The sequence below is a fragment of the Pholcus phalangioides genome, unplaced genomic scaffold, assembly GCF_987345545.1.
Source record: "Pholcus phalangioides strain wild (caught in Gottingen) unplaced genomic scaffold, Ppha-v1.0 ptg000015l_1, whole genome shotgun sequence".
Taxonomy (NCBI): Eukaryota; Metazoa; Arthropoda; class Arachnida; order Araneae; family Pholcidae; genus Pholcus; species Pholcus phalangioides.
In genome coordinates this window covers 19732020-19745050 of record NW_028301608.1, presented here as the reverse complement: position 1 = coordinate 19745050, position 13031 = coordinate 19732020, and the positions used below count along the sequence as shown (strand labels likewise).

Genomic DNA, 13031 nt, shown 5'->3' with positions numbered 1-13031 from the left:
GACCATACAGCGTATAGACAAAGTTTCAATGGAATACGACGTACATAGGTCGGAGTAGTGTCAGTATATAGGCTACTAACGGGTGCTACACTGGTCTGAGCAATGCCAGTATACTGAAACTACTCAGACCTATATAGCGCCCGTTCTGGTCCGGGCCGTCTTAAGAGCGCATCATGGATTATATTATTTATCATAATATAAAGGTTCGTTTAAATTCCTTTAAAACATGGTTGCTATTTCGAGGGTTTCTTAGAACATCGAAGTGGTAGTATTTGTGTATTTCTCAAAAGCAGTTATGTGTGCAGTACTGTGTACATAGTGAAAGATGAAAAGTAATCAATAGAGCCCGGATTATATGCAAATACACATGTGCATATGCATTTGCATATTTTAGCCTTTTTGAGCATTAATGCATATAAATGCATAAAATCAAAGAATTTTCAGTGTAAGTGCATATTTTGGAAGTTTTATTTAAACTCACTCATTTTTATATAATCTTTCAAATATTGTTCATAATATTTTCAAAATATTAGTTTTTTACCCGCAGGTGAAATTTAGTGAATTAATACATATTTATAAAGTATTTTACGAATATTAACCGTTTTACTCTAAGTCTATTTCTAGAGATATATCAAAGTGTTAAATTTCTTTTGTTAAATTTTTTTTTTAAATTGTCGAAATTCTTTTGTTACTGGTATTTTTGTTATTGAGCAGCTACAACAAACTAGCAATTAAAAAATGCCTGAATAAAAAATATGTAGAAGTTATTTGCATATGCGGTATATATATACACTGAAGAGCCAAAAAAACTGGTCCACCTGCCTAATATCGTGTAGGGCCCCCGCGAGCCCGCAGAAGTATCGCAACACGACGTGACATGGACTCGACTAATATCTGAAGTAGTGCTGGAGGTTATTGACACCAAGAATCCTGCAGGGCTGTCCATAAATCCGTAGGAGTAAGAGGGGGTGGAGATCTCTTCTGAACAGCACGTTGCAAGGCATCCCAGATGTGTTCAATAATGTTCATGTCTGGGGATTTAGGTGGCCAGCGGAAGTGTCTAAAGTCAGAAGAGTGTTCCTGGAGCCACTTTGTAGCAATTCTGGACGTGTGGGGTGTCGCATTGTCCTGCTGAAATTGTTCAAGTCCGTCGGAATGCACAATGGACATGAATGGGTGAGGTGGGCAGGTGATCAGACAGGATGCTTACGTACCTGTCAGAGTCGTATCTAGACGTATCAGGGGTCCCATATCACGCCAACTGCACACGCCCCATACCATCACAGAGCCTCCACCAGCTTGAACAGTCTCCTGTTGACATGTAGGGTCCATGGATTCATGAGGTTGTCTCCATGCCGTACACGTCCATCAGCTCGAAGCAATTGGAACCGAGACTCGTCAGACCAGGCAACGTGTTTCCAGTCCAATGTCGGTGTTGTCGGGCCCAGGAGAGGCGTAAAGCTGTGTGTCGTGCCAAGGATACACGAGTGGGCCTTCGGCTCCGAAAGCCCATATCGATGATGTTTCGTTGAATGGTTCGCACGCTGACACTTGTTGATGGCCCAGCATTGAAATCTGCAGCAATTTGCGGAAGGGTTGCACGTCTGTCACGCTTAATGATTCTCGTCAGTTCCGTTCTTGCATGATCTTTTTCCGGCCGCAGCGATGTCGTAGATTTAATTTTTTACCGGATTCCCGATATTCACGGTACACTCGTGAAATGGTCGTACGTGAAAATCCAAATTCCATCGCTACCTCGGAGATGCCATGTCTCATCTCTCGTGTGCCGACTATAATAACACCACGTTCAACCTCACTTAAATCTCGATAACCTGTCATTGTAGCAGCAGTAACCGATCTAACAACTATGCCAGACACTTGTTGTGTTATATAGGCGTTGCCGACCGCAGCGCCGTACTCTGATTGGTTCCATATCTCTTTATTTGCATACGCATGCCTGTACCAGTTTTTTTTTTTGGCTCTTTAGTTCATATACCGCATATGCAAATAACTTCTACATATTTTTTTCTTCTGCATATTTTAACTAACCTCATATATATATATATATGTATATATATATGAGGGGATATTTTTTTGTAAATGAAATACATACGCATGAAGAAATAGAAAAGATGCATTTTCTGGGCACATCTGTGTTTTTTTGTTTTTTTGACATGGTAATTTTTTTATGCGTATTTTATCATTTTTTGTACATATTGCGGAATTTTTAACTTATCAAGATTTTTAGTGAATATTCTGGGGTGTTTAATGCATATTTTGGCATTTTAAGTGCTTAAGTGCACATTTTGGTATTTTAAGTGCTTAAGTGCACATTTTGGTATTTTAAGTGCTTAAGTGCACATTTTGGTATTTTAAGTGCATTATTTGTATTTTAAGTGCTTAAGTGCACATTTTGGTATTTTAAGTGCTTAAGTGCACATTTTGGTATTTTAAGTGCTTAAGTGCACATTTTGGTATTTTAAGTGCATTATTTGTATTTTAAGTGCACTATTTATATTTTAAGTGCACTATTTGTATTTTAAGCGCTTAATTTTGCATTTAAGTGCATATTTGCATATTTTTAGACCATATTTTGCCACTTTTTTAGTGTATATAATTCGGGCTCTAGTTATCAAGTACAGTATCCCCATCATGACTTCCAGAAAAATGAAATTCAAATGCCGATAATTTTCAGAGTGAGAAAGAAGTCAATTCGAATTCGTGAATATAAAAATAAATCCATCGTTTCTTTTGTTCTCAGACGGGAGCCAACCTAGCCACATTTTTCACACACTACAAGGGTGACTCGACACATCCTAACAAACCAATCCGTGATGCCTGTGCACTAATTGAATGCTCCAGAAAATGGATGTAAATTCGCTCAATTACTTATAGAAACGAAAGTGAAAAAAAAACAACCAAAAACTGAAGATATATAGACATTTGGGAGAAGAGAATGTCAATCTACGCTTGACTTGAGCCGACTGACCACTTGACCGACTAAACGTGAGTTAAATTTCCTGAGAATCGGACGCCGTCCTTGAAACAAAAAACAGAAAGGAATCGCATTCTATTCAATCCATGATCGAACGAACGCTTTTCGTTTCCTCTGTTTCGTGAGGAGAAGAAAAACCTCGTTTTTTACCATAAACTAATCCACATGTTTGTTTCTCTGTAGGCCGTTCCGGTCGGCCTAATCCGACCCAAAGCAAGATGGTGGAGAAAAAAATAATAACATGTAGGCCCTCGTTTTTGAGTCTTTTATTTCACTGGACTCTTCCAGTCCCAGGTACAAAAAGGTTTCGGTTTCTTTTTCTCCGGCCGCAAAAGACGTGTTTTCTCATTTCTCTGTCTTCTTTTTTACCCTTTTTTTTCCTTGGAGAAAGTTTTCTTTCCTATTTATTTACTTCCCTCGACGTGAATAAACTTCACAACAGAGTGAACGGTTATAATAGTGATAACACTAGACAGACACACACACACCGCACACTAGACAACAACAACAACAACAAAAGCTATGATGCTGCAACGAAGAAGCAGCCAACGCAAGAGGATAACTTTAGGTGGTAAATGTGACATCACGGGGGCGGTGAGTGAGAGTTTATTTCATAAAAAAATTATCGATTAAACAATGTATATGTTATAGATCCGGTTATTATGCGTAATCGGCCGAGCCTTTTGGTGAGGTTGTAAATTTCCCTAAATTTATCACTTTTACTAGCGATTATGCGTAGGACCCAAGCGTCGTTGGTAAATTTATAAATGCTACAAAAATTATCACTGTTGCCGGTGATTATGCATAATGTCCAAGCGTCGAGTCGTCGTTGGTGAACACGATAAACCGTATTATATGATATATACTATACATGATAATTCATACATGTATTGTATCATTATATCGGGGTGTGATCTTAAAATTTGTTATCATTATATCGGGGTGTGATCTTAAAATTTGTTATCATTATATCGGGGTGTGATCTTAAAATTTGTTATCATTATATCGGGGTGTGATCTTAAAATTTGTTATCATTATATCGGGGTATTTATCAAATTTACCAACACTTGGTTATTATGCGTAATCGCCGGTAAAAGCGATATGTTTTCAGTATTTATCAAATTTACCAACGACGCTTGGGGATTATGCATAATCTCCGGTAAAAGTGACAAATTTGTGAAACTCACCAAGACGATTGGTAAGTATGCATAATAACCAATATAGTAACCGATGTATACAATTTTCCGTAACACATACATATCTTGTTTAATAGAATTGAATGGTTGTCTGGAAGAAGTTGTTAGGATACGTTACAATTTTAAAATTTTACACAAAAATGTCAAAAACTGAAGGCATCATAATCGCAGTGGAAATCACATGCTCTTTTCCGGTATGGCCCCTCCACGCCAGTGGTTCTCAAAGTGTGCGTCGCGACTCCTAGGGGCATCACCAACGTTTGTTAGGAACGTCGTGGCGTACTACCGATATTGATACGTTCCTGTTCTCAGTGCTTGAACGTGGTTCTTTTATGGATGCAGAATATCTACTGGACTTTTTATGGGAAGCCCCGGATGAACTATTACAAGGGTAATGGAACCGCGAGGCCCATGATACACATATTACATTTACACACACATACATTTACACATTACACACATATTAGATAGACGGCTTTTCTTCCTCAGCCCAAATATCAATTAAAGCTGAGATGAACTCAGAAATAAAAGTAATCTGGTCTCCGAACTCCTGACTCACCGGGTCGCGAACCCAGACTCTCTTGCTAACCGGGGCCCCTAGGGGCCATTTGCTGAAGTTAAGAGAGGCTACTAATGTCTCTACTTCAGCGCCTCGCGCTACAGTGCGTGAAATAACGAGAGCAAGGTCGCGTCTCCAGTGGTGTGGATGGAAGCATTCTTGCCCAGGAAAGAGGGCCTTGGTTCGAATCCCGGTGGAGACAAGATGAATTTTCTTTCCGAGTTCACCTCGGCATAATATCTAGGAAATATGTGTTTTCTTGATATTCGTACAAATGTAACTGATAATCTCATTGGGTGCGTATGCTCGAGCGTGCCGTGCTTTCGTGCTACTTAGTAGTATGTGTATCACAAACCTAAGTCCCAAAAGTTTGAGAAGCACTGCCTTAGGCGGTAGTTTTGGACAGTAAAACCTTCACGGCGGACTTTGTCAAATCACATTTTACAATTCTTCCATAAAAAAACAACCGTTTAGGGAAAAAAATGTGGCATATCGTCGGTGTACAAGCAAATGTCTCAAAGTCAAAAAAAGAACAAAAAACTTTTGACACACAGTGGATTACATAACTTCAATTAATTATTTCACGATGTGAACAGTTATGAACCACGAATGAGTTATCTGAACATCAGTAAACTTATTGTAGGGGAGTTAGAGCTCTGTAAAATAATTTTTACTATTTTTCATAATGACTCCAAAGTTTAAATTGACAAAATGTCAAAATTGGGCTTGGTGACTTCTGCTTAAGCACCGACGACACGCCTTTCTTCCGGTTCAAAAGTGAAAGAATACAAAAATGATATAAATAGCTTATATATACAAATATTTAAAGTCAGTGCATTTGCTGTCCCAAATTGTTTGCTCAGCAGATATTTCTGCAATCGTTGACTTTAGAAACGTACTTTCAATTATCAAATAGTTTTCAAGTGACGTACGGCCGGGATTACACTATAAAAGTTTTGCAAAAGTTCATTTACAAGACTTGAAAAACGCAACCAATAAGCACATCGGTTACATTCACTCGCATGTATCCGGTATGATTATTGATTGTTTTTTCCAAGTTTTGTAAAATATCTTTTATCAAACTTTTGTAATGTAATTCCGGCCTTACTCAATATGTCTTAAATTTTCCAAGGGTTCGTATATACATATAAAAATAAAAATAAAAAATTTTTACATAGGCCCTGGGTGCCAAATCTTCCAATTAGTGGAATGGAAATGCGGCTCTGAGAAGTCATTTACAAAAAAAATTCATATTTTTAAATGCAATATTAAATTTATAAATAGAAAATTTTAGATATTTGAATTTGAAGTTTTCAGCATTTTCCGCCAATGATTGAGGGGGGTGTGGTCCATAAGTTGCCAAAACAAAACATAGTGATTTTTATATATTTAATATCTCGCGACGAATATTGCACATTTAAAAATATGAATATTTTTTTGTAAATGATTTTTCTGAGTGGAATCTCTCTCTCTCTCTCTCTCTCTCTCTCTCTCTCTGTGTGTGTGTGTGTGTGTGTAAATTTTGAGATTTTAAGTAACTGCATGTTATTTGAAACCGTTTTTGTAATTAAAAGTATGTTTCTGAAGTCAACGGTTTCAGAGATACCTGTTGTGCAAACAATGTCGGACAGCCATTATAATAACAAAATTTGTTGATCGAGTGCAATGATGTAAAATTATTGATAGAAGCCACCTTACCAAGGATTTTAGAGCATCTCATAATTATCCTCTAGTGCAAAAACGTTATAAACCTTTCGTGTTCTACGGACCCTTCAACCTATGAGATGAGGACCACGGACCCCTTGACGGAAAAATATCAGCTCAGCATATAATTCTGTGGTGTTTGGTCAAAACATGATATCAATGGCCAAAAAATGGCTTTTTGATCTAAAAGTAAGTCTCGCTAATTATAACTAATTGTGCATTAATTGAGATAAATGCACAAATACCGTACGGCTAAACAACATGCTGATGTATGATATTTTCATTTGTATTTGTGTGTGTATGCTTTATATTTTTAATTTGGTGTTATCATGTTCTGACCACACCACAGAATTATGTAAAACTGTCAGTTAAGTGTTTTTTCATCCAAGCTCACGAATTTCCTGCGAACTTTCCAAGGACTCCTGGTTAAGAACAACTGCTCCAGTGAATTTATAGTGTAACAAATTGAAATATAAGGCAGATTTATGATTATTGCACATTAGCATACTTACGATATTTTTTTGCGTATAATAATTTCCTGCGCATTTATTACATTCTACAGACAAATTGTAATAAATGAAGAAAAAAATCTTTAGAGTGTAAAATAATTTTAGTGAAAAAATGAAAAAAATAAATAAATTAGGATCGTACGATCCCTTGGGTTAATATTGGAATGTAATATGTGTTTGTGTATTTGTGTTCTGTGTTTGTCTTGATGTGTTAATTAAATTTCAAAATTATTAAATAGATTTGTTTATTTTATTTTTTCAATTTGGAAAGAAAAACTACTTCAAGATGAAAATATTTCAGAACGGACGGAATTTTTACGGTTTTTAAAAGAAAAGTTTTCTTTAATGTCATATTGAAAATATTTTCAATTAATTTATATTTTAATTTAAAAACAGTGTACTATTAAAATAATTGTTTCAGTACTTTGGGGGGGGGGTGGTAAAGTACACTATAAAATTATTGAATTCAAGTGCAATTCCTAGTGAAAAAAAAATCAATTTAAAAAAAAAATGTAAATGTTGAAATCTCTTGCACGATATATTGTTTGATTCGCAATACCTGAAATTATCCTTCGATTTTTGTCTTATTATACTTTTCTACTGGGTTTTAATCTTTCCACATTTTTAATCATTACCAACCAGATTAGTGGTTCCCAAAGTGTGGGCCGCAGCCCACTGGGTGGGGTAGCGTTAGTGAACCATGAACCTTCACGCGTGTATCGGGGTGCCGTAGATGAGACTTTAACGGCTAATACCCCCGCCATCATCGCTCTGCCAATTGAATGCAGTAGTGCATTGAAGCCGTGGTTGGTATAAGAGAATATACAGTGATGACGCCAATTTAAGTCATCTCACACTATCTCTAAGATGACGAAAAATTTAGAAATGTGACTGGAAGTACATATTCACCCCGGGAATTACACAGCTGCAATCCAGAGAAAAAGGTGTTTCCCCTAATTCAGCGATGACTTTTATTGTGTCTTCTCTAAAGTTTAAACACACACCACATTGACCGTTATCCGGCCGAATCCTTCAACCCTTGATTTGGCAATGTTGCTCTCAAACACAAAATGACTTTCTTGTATTTTTCAAGTGAACGCGTTTTTATATTTTGTGCTCGTTTCGACATTGATGCCTCCAAGCAACTCTTAGCAATTAAGCAACTATTAGCAACTTAGCAACTCAAGCAACTTAGCAACTCAAGCAACTTAGCAACTCAAGCAACTATTCAATTTTTATTTGCGAGCTGTTCGCGGAGCTTCTATAATTACCAGCAGAAAGGCTGAAAGGTACACATTCCTCCTATTTCTTGACAAACGAAGCAAGAACGATTTTTGACACTTGCATTTTAAAGGCATTTATACCATGTGTAGGAGACTTATTGCTGTGCATTCTTCAACAATGATAGAAAAGTGAGTTGGCAAACAGTAAATGACGTTTTTAAACTATTCAAATCTATGTAAATAATATAATTACAGTGAAACTTGAAGTGCAAAATCCCATAATTTTTTAAGTATCGATGACAATTTTTTGTCATGTATTAGCATTCAGGGTAATTCGTTTGCTTAATAGATAACCCCTCAAAATTTTTCTCCCCTGGATATTACAATGCTTGCCAATTAAAGGGTTAATTTTACTCTGTTTGTATGGCCTTTTTCCATGTGTTATGTCGAGTTTTTTGTGATGCAGTTCCACTTGTGAGTGAAATTTAATTTTAAAGAATGTTTTAATTTATTTGAAAAATACTCGACGCCTTGATCGAACCACACCTATTTACGCCAATGGGTTGATTTGTTGTTAATTTTTAAAATGTGTCCACCACGTAGATCAAACCAATGTTTGTTTCTCAACCTTGTTTCAATCAATCCTTGTTTCTTAACTGGAATTCACAATAAAATTCATGTCTATGAGGGGGGGGGGGGGGTAGGGGGAGGTGCCGATGAAATTCATACCGAAGGGGGGGGGGGGATCACGCTTTAATAAAGTTTGGGAACCACTTTGACTTTTGGTGGAAGAAAAAAATCCGTATTTTAATGTGTATAAGAAACACCCGATTTTTTGGGTTTAAAATTAGGAAAAAAGTTGAAAAATATACTTCTATAATACTATTCTGCGTACAAGAAACCCCCCTCCCTCTATTCTCGGGATCCAATTTTTGTCAAAAAGAGGTTTCTTACACCAGAACCGTCTTCAAAACATCATGGGCCCCCAGGCCAAGTGACTTTTCTGAGGCCCTACTTGGAAAATTCTCGAAAATTTCAACCGGTTCCCATTTTTGTGAGGGCCCCCATTCTCTTGAAGCCCCCGGGCCGTGCCCGGGTAGGCCCATGCGTTAAGATGGCACTGCCTTTCACACGTTAAAATACAGTAGTTCTACATCTCGAATCATATTCTTAAAAATAAATTTTCCAATCAAATGTGAAATATGAATTTTAAAAATAAGTCCTTGAAATCGAGAAAATGGTGAATGGAGATTCGAAACATTAAAGGAGTCTCGCACGTTTAAACATGGTAAAAAACTATGCCTAATAGAAATATTAAAAATGCTATTTAACCATTGATTTATTTCAAGTTTTTTACACGTTTTTGATTGCATGGGCTATCCTATGTCAGTATAAATTTTTACACATCTTAAATATTTAAGTTTTTTGCAAATTTTCAAAAAATGAATTAAAAACAACTTACGCGCATGATAAAACACCATTACATCAATGTAATTGAATAAAAATCGATTCAAAATAAAAAAAACTAACTGTTCAGTTCGGGAAATGAAGCAAAAGGTTGAAATTGAATTCACTCACACACACAATCTTATTTAAAATTAAATTTTAATACTTAAATTTTAAATTTCAAATATTTTTAAATTTTAAATTTAATTTTAAATAATATTGAGTCAATGAAATATCAACCTTTTGCTTCATTTCATAAACTGAACAGTATCTTTTCTTTCGAATCAATTTTTATTCAATTACATTGATGTCATGTTATTCCACATAATGCAATAAATCATGCACGCAAGCTGTTTTCAATGTTTTTTTTTTTTAATTTACAAAAACTTAAGTATCCAAAGTATGTGACACTTTACACTGATGTAATGCTATAGGATAGCACATACAATCAATAACACGTGTAAAAAATTTGGAATAAATCAATGATTAAATAGTATTTTTAATGATATTTCTATTAGAGCATAGTTTTCACCACGTTGAAAGGATGAAAACCCTTAAAAAAGTATTTGGTTTAAGGTAAGTTGCAAGAATTTGTTTCTAATCAAATTTTTTCGAATAATAGAAACTAATCAAACTAAAACTATTCTCTATCCCCTCCCTCCAGCTTTCCTCTAGAAATAATATTAATACGTTTTATTTATTTTTGAAATTTTCAAGGAAATATCTCTGGTTATTCTCCATACAAAGTCAAAAAATAGTTAGTCTTGGCTTGTTAGACCAGGTAGAAATCGTATTACACGGATAGTATTGCATAACGATATATTCATTCAGTCAAATTATACAAATGACTTCCGGTCCATGAAACTGAAACGGATGATATACTGTATATCATGGGAGAATTTTTCAAATGTCTATCAGGAAGTACAGGAATGTTAGAGTCTAATTTATATTTATGTATTACGAAATAGATGATTGTGTTTGATAGACACAGAGAGAGAGAGAGAGAGAGAGAAAGAGTAAAAAAGCAAATTGGAAGGACTCGATCCACTTTCACTTGGACTCAATGGCTACGCTACACCAAGCAAAAAAATTATATATTTTTTACTCACGCGATGCCTTATGATATTACATTTTTTCGGGCTCATGATCGTTTCGGCAGTTTTATTGTTCCCTCAACAGCATGTCAACATTCGGTGTGTGTGCCGCAATCATTCTTGTATATACCGTATTTGTTGCGTGTGTATTTCATTTTCAGAGTCAAGGATGTATGTTTTTTTTTTGTTGAAATCTCAACTTGAATACACTAGAGATATTTTGACTTGAACTAACACGAATAGTTTTCTTGTGTGATCATGACCTCATCTAGAAAAGAAATCATAGATTTAAGATAATACATCTGTGGTCCTTATACTGCGTAGAAAGAACGTAAAGGAAATTTTCATGATTTGTGTAATATTTGCATTCAAAGCTTGTGAAATTTCTAACTGTTCCGCATTCGTAGAGGATGCTTGACGCCTCTTTTAAAGGGGGTTTCCCTCGAAAAATGTCCGAAAGGAATGAAAATTTTATGATTAATTCTAAAATTTGAACAATTGTAAAGGTGTAAACATGTCTGAAACGCATTGTTTTGGAAGCACGGTAACCAAAGTTAACATTCCAAAAGTCATTGTTGGGACCTAAGAACCATTGTGTGTGTTGCCCGGCACTTTTTTCGCCCGGAAAATTTTCGGGAATTTTTCCAGCTCTTTCAAAGACGCCTATCGTTCAAGTCGGTCGCTGTTTCGTAGATATATTATACATTTATACATATAAAAGAAAATTTTGTTGTAGATAGAACCGCTCACAACCCCGGACTGATGCAAAGCACCTTACTTCCGTTAAATTTTGTTGTATGTTTCAATTGTTTTGTTGTGTGTTTTCACACAACAAAACTATTGAAACAATTATAGATCAAAAATTTTCTACAATTTTTGACCTATCATCGATTGAAAAATGTGAATTTTGAGACTTGAGTTTCTTAACACGTGAAAAAGGAAAAAAATCAATAATTTCAATTAATGATATCTCGGTGAATTTTTTATCACTAAGGAGTAAATTTCTTTCAAAACAAAATTTTTCTCCAAAAAAAAAGTCGCAAGTTTTATTTAATAATACTGTTTTTTTTTTGTTTTTTTTTGTCGAAAGGACTTATGAAATTGTAATTTTATTTTCTCCAATTATCATTAAATCATTAATACGGATGTACCAATAACACAGTTGAATGTTTTTCTCTTTTAACCATTATATCAGCAAATTTTTATTCAATTTTTAAGGGCTGAATGTTTTTCGGTTTCTATTTTATAACAAAACTTTATAGGAATTTATTTATTTTAGGATAAATAAAGTTTTAAATTATTAATAGAAAACTTCTCACGATTTTTGAATTTGAATTATTCGGAAAATATTTATATATTCCGGAATTTTATATATCTACGAAATGTACGTGTAAAAAAAGGTGTGAAAAGGGTAAATTTTTTTACCATTTTATGGATATGTGTCAGATATTCTATATCCAGTTTATCTTGAAGAAAACAGAACCTGATTATAATATTATCTTTTTTGATAGATGCTGGTGTACTTTCAATATTATGTAAATTTATTGGACAACAGTGGATAAATCTTTTGTTTACCAGAAATATTTTATATACATAGCTTTATACACTGATAATATCAAAATTGATTAGAAATTTGTCCACCTTTAAAAGAAATGAGCATTTATCATTAACTGCGCCAGGTGTGTGCAAATATTTTTCACTTATTCATTAAGGAGCCACACTGCAATATAGCGTTTGTTATTATACCCTTTCATTGAGCGGTTCATTTTAAGAAAAGCACTCCTTTAGAATTTTCAACATGGAATTCTCATTTCAGAGAATTTCATGGGCAAATCAAACACTAGTTTTCATGTCATGAACATTTTTGATAAATTTCGAACTGAGGCGTGAAGCTAAAACGTATCGAAAAGTCCACTCAGACAAAATTTTCAAGGCAAAATCCTATGTTTCGAAAAAAGGTCTGTTTTTCTATCGTCAGTATGACGTAGACCAGGATTTCTTAATCTATGGGTCGCGACCAAAACTTGAGTCACAGGGACTTTCCAGGTGGGCCGTACAACTCCTCTAACAGCCAGGGATTATTAAGCTACGGACCCCGACCACTTGATTCGCTGGGGTTTCCGACATCGGTCGTACAAATCTACTTACAGACAGGGATTCTTGCGGCGATGGGTCACGACCCAAGCTTGATTCGAATCGGCTCCCTAGATGGGCCGTACAACTCTACTAACCACTATGTCTTGAATTATGGGTCAGGACCCGAACTTGATTCACGGGGACTTCCGAGATTCGCAAGGGTTTCTGA

The 13031-nt window shown here is 35.3% G+C and overlaps 1 protein-coding gene across 1 annotated transcript in view; it reads left to right on the top strand.

Moving 5' to 3' along the window:
* Positions 1–3448: 3448 nt before the first annotated feature.
* The window catches only part of LOC149075628 (uncharacterized), a 52341-nt gene continuing 42758 nt past the window's right edge, over positions 3449–13031 (top strand). The window contains exon 1 of the mRNA XM_089243115.1: positions 3449–3589. Within this exon, the coding sequence (XP_089099241.1) occupies positions 3518–3589 (72 nt within the window). The 5' untranslated portion in view covers positions 3449–3517. The remainder of the gene's footprint in view (positions 3590–13031) is intronic.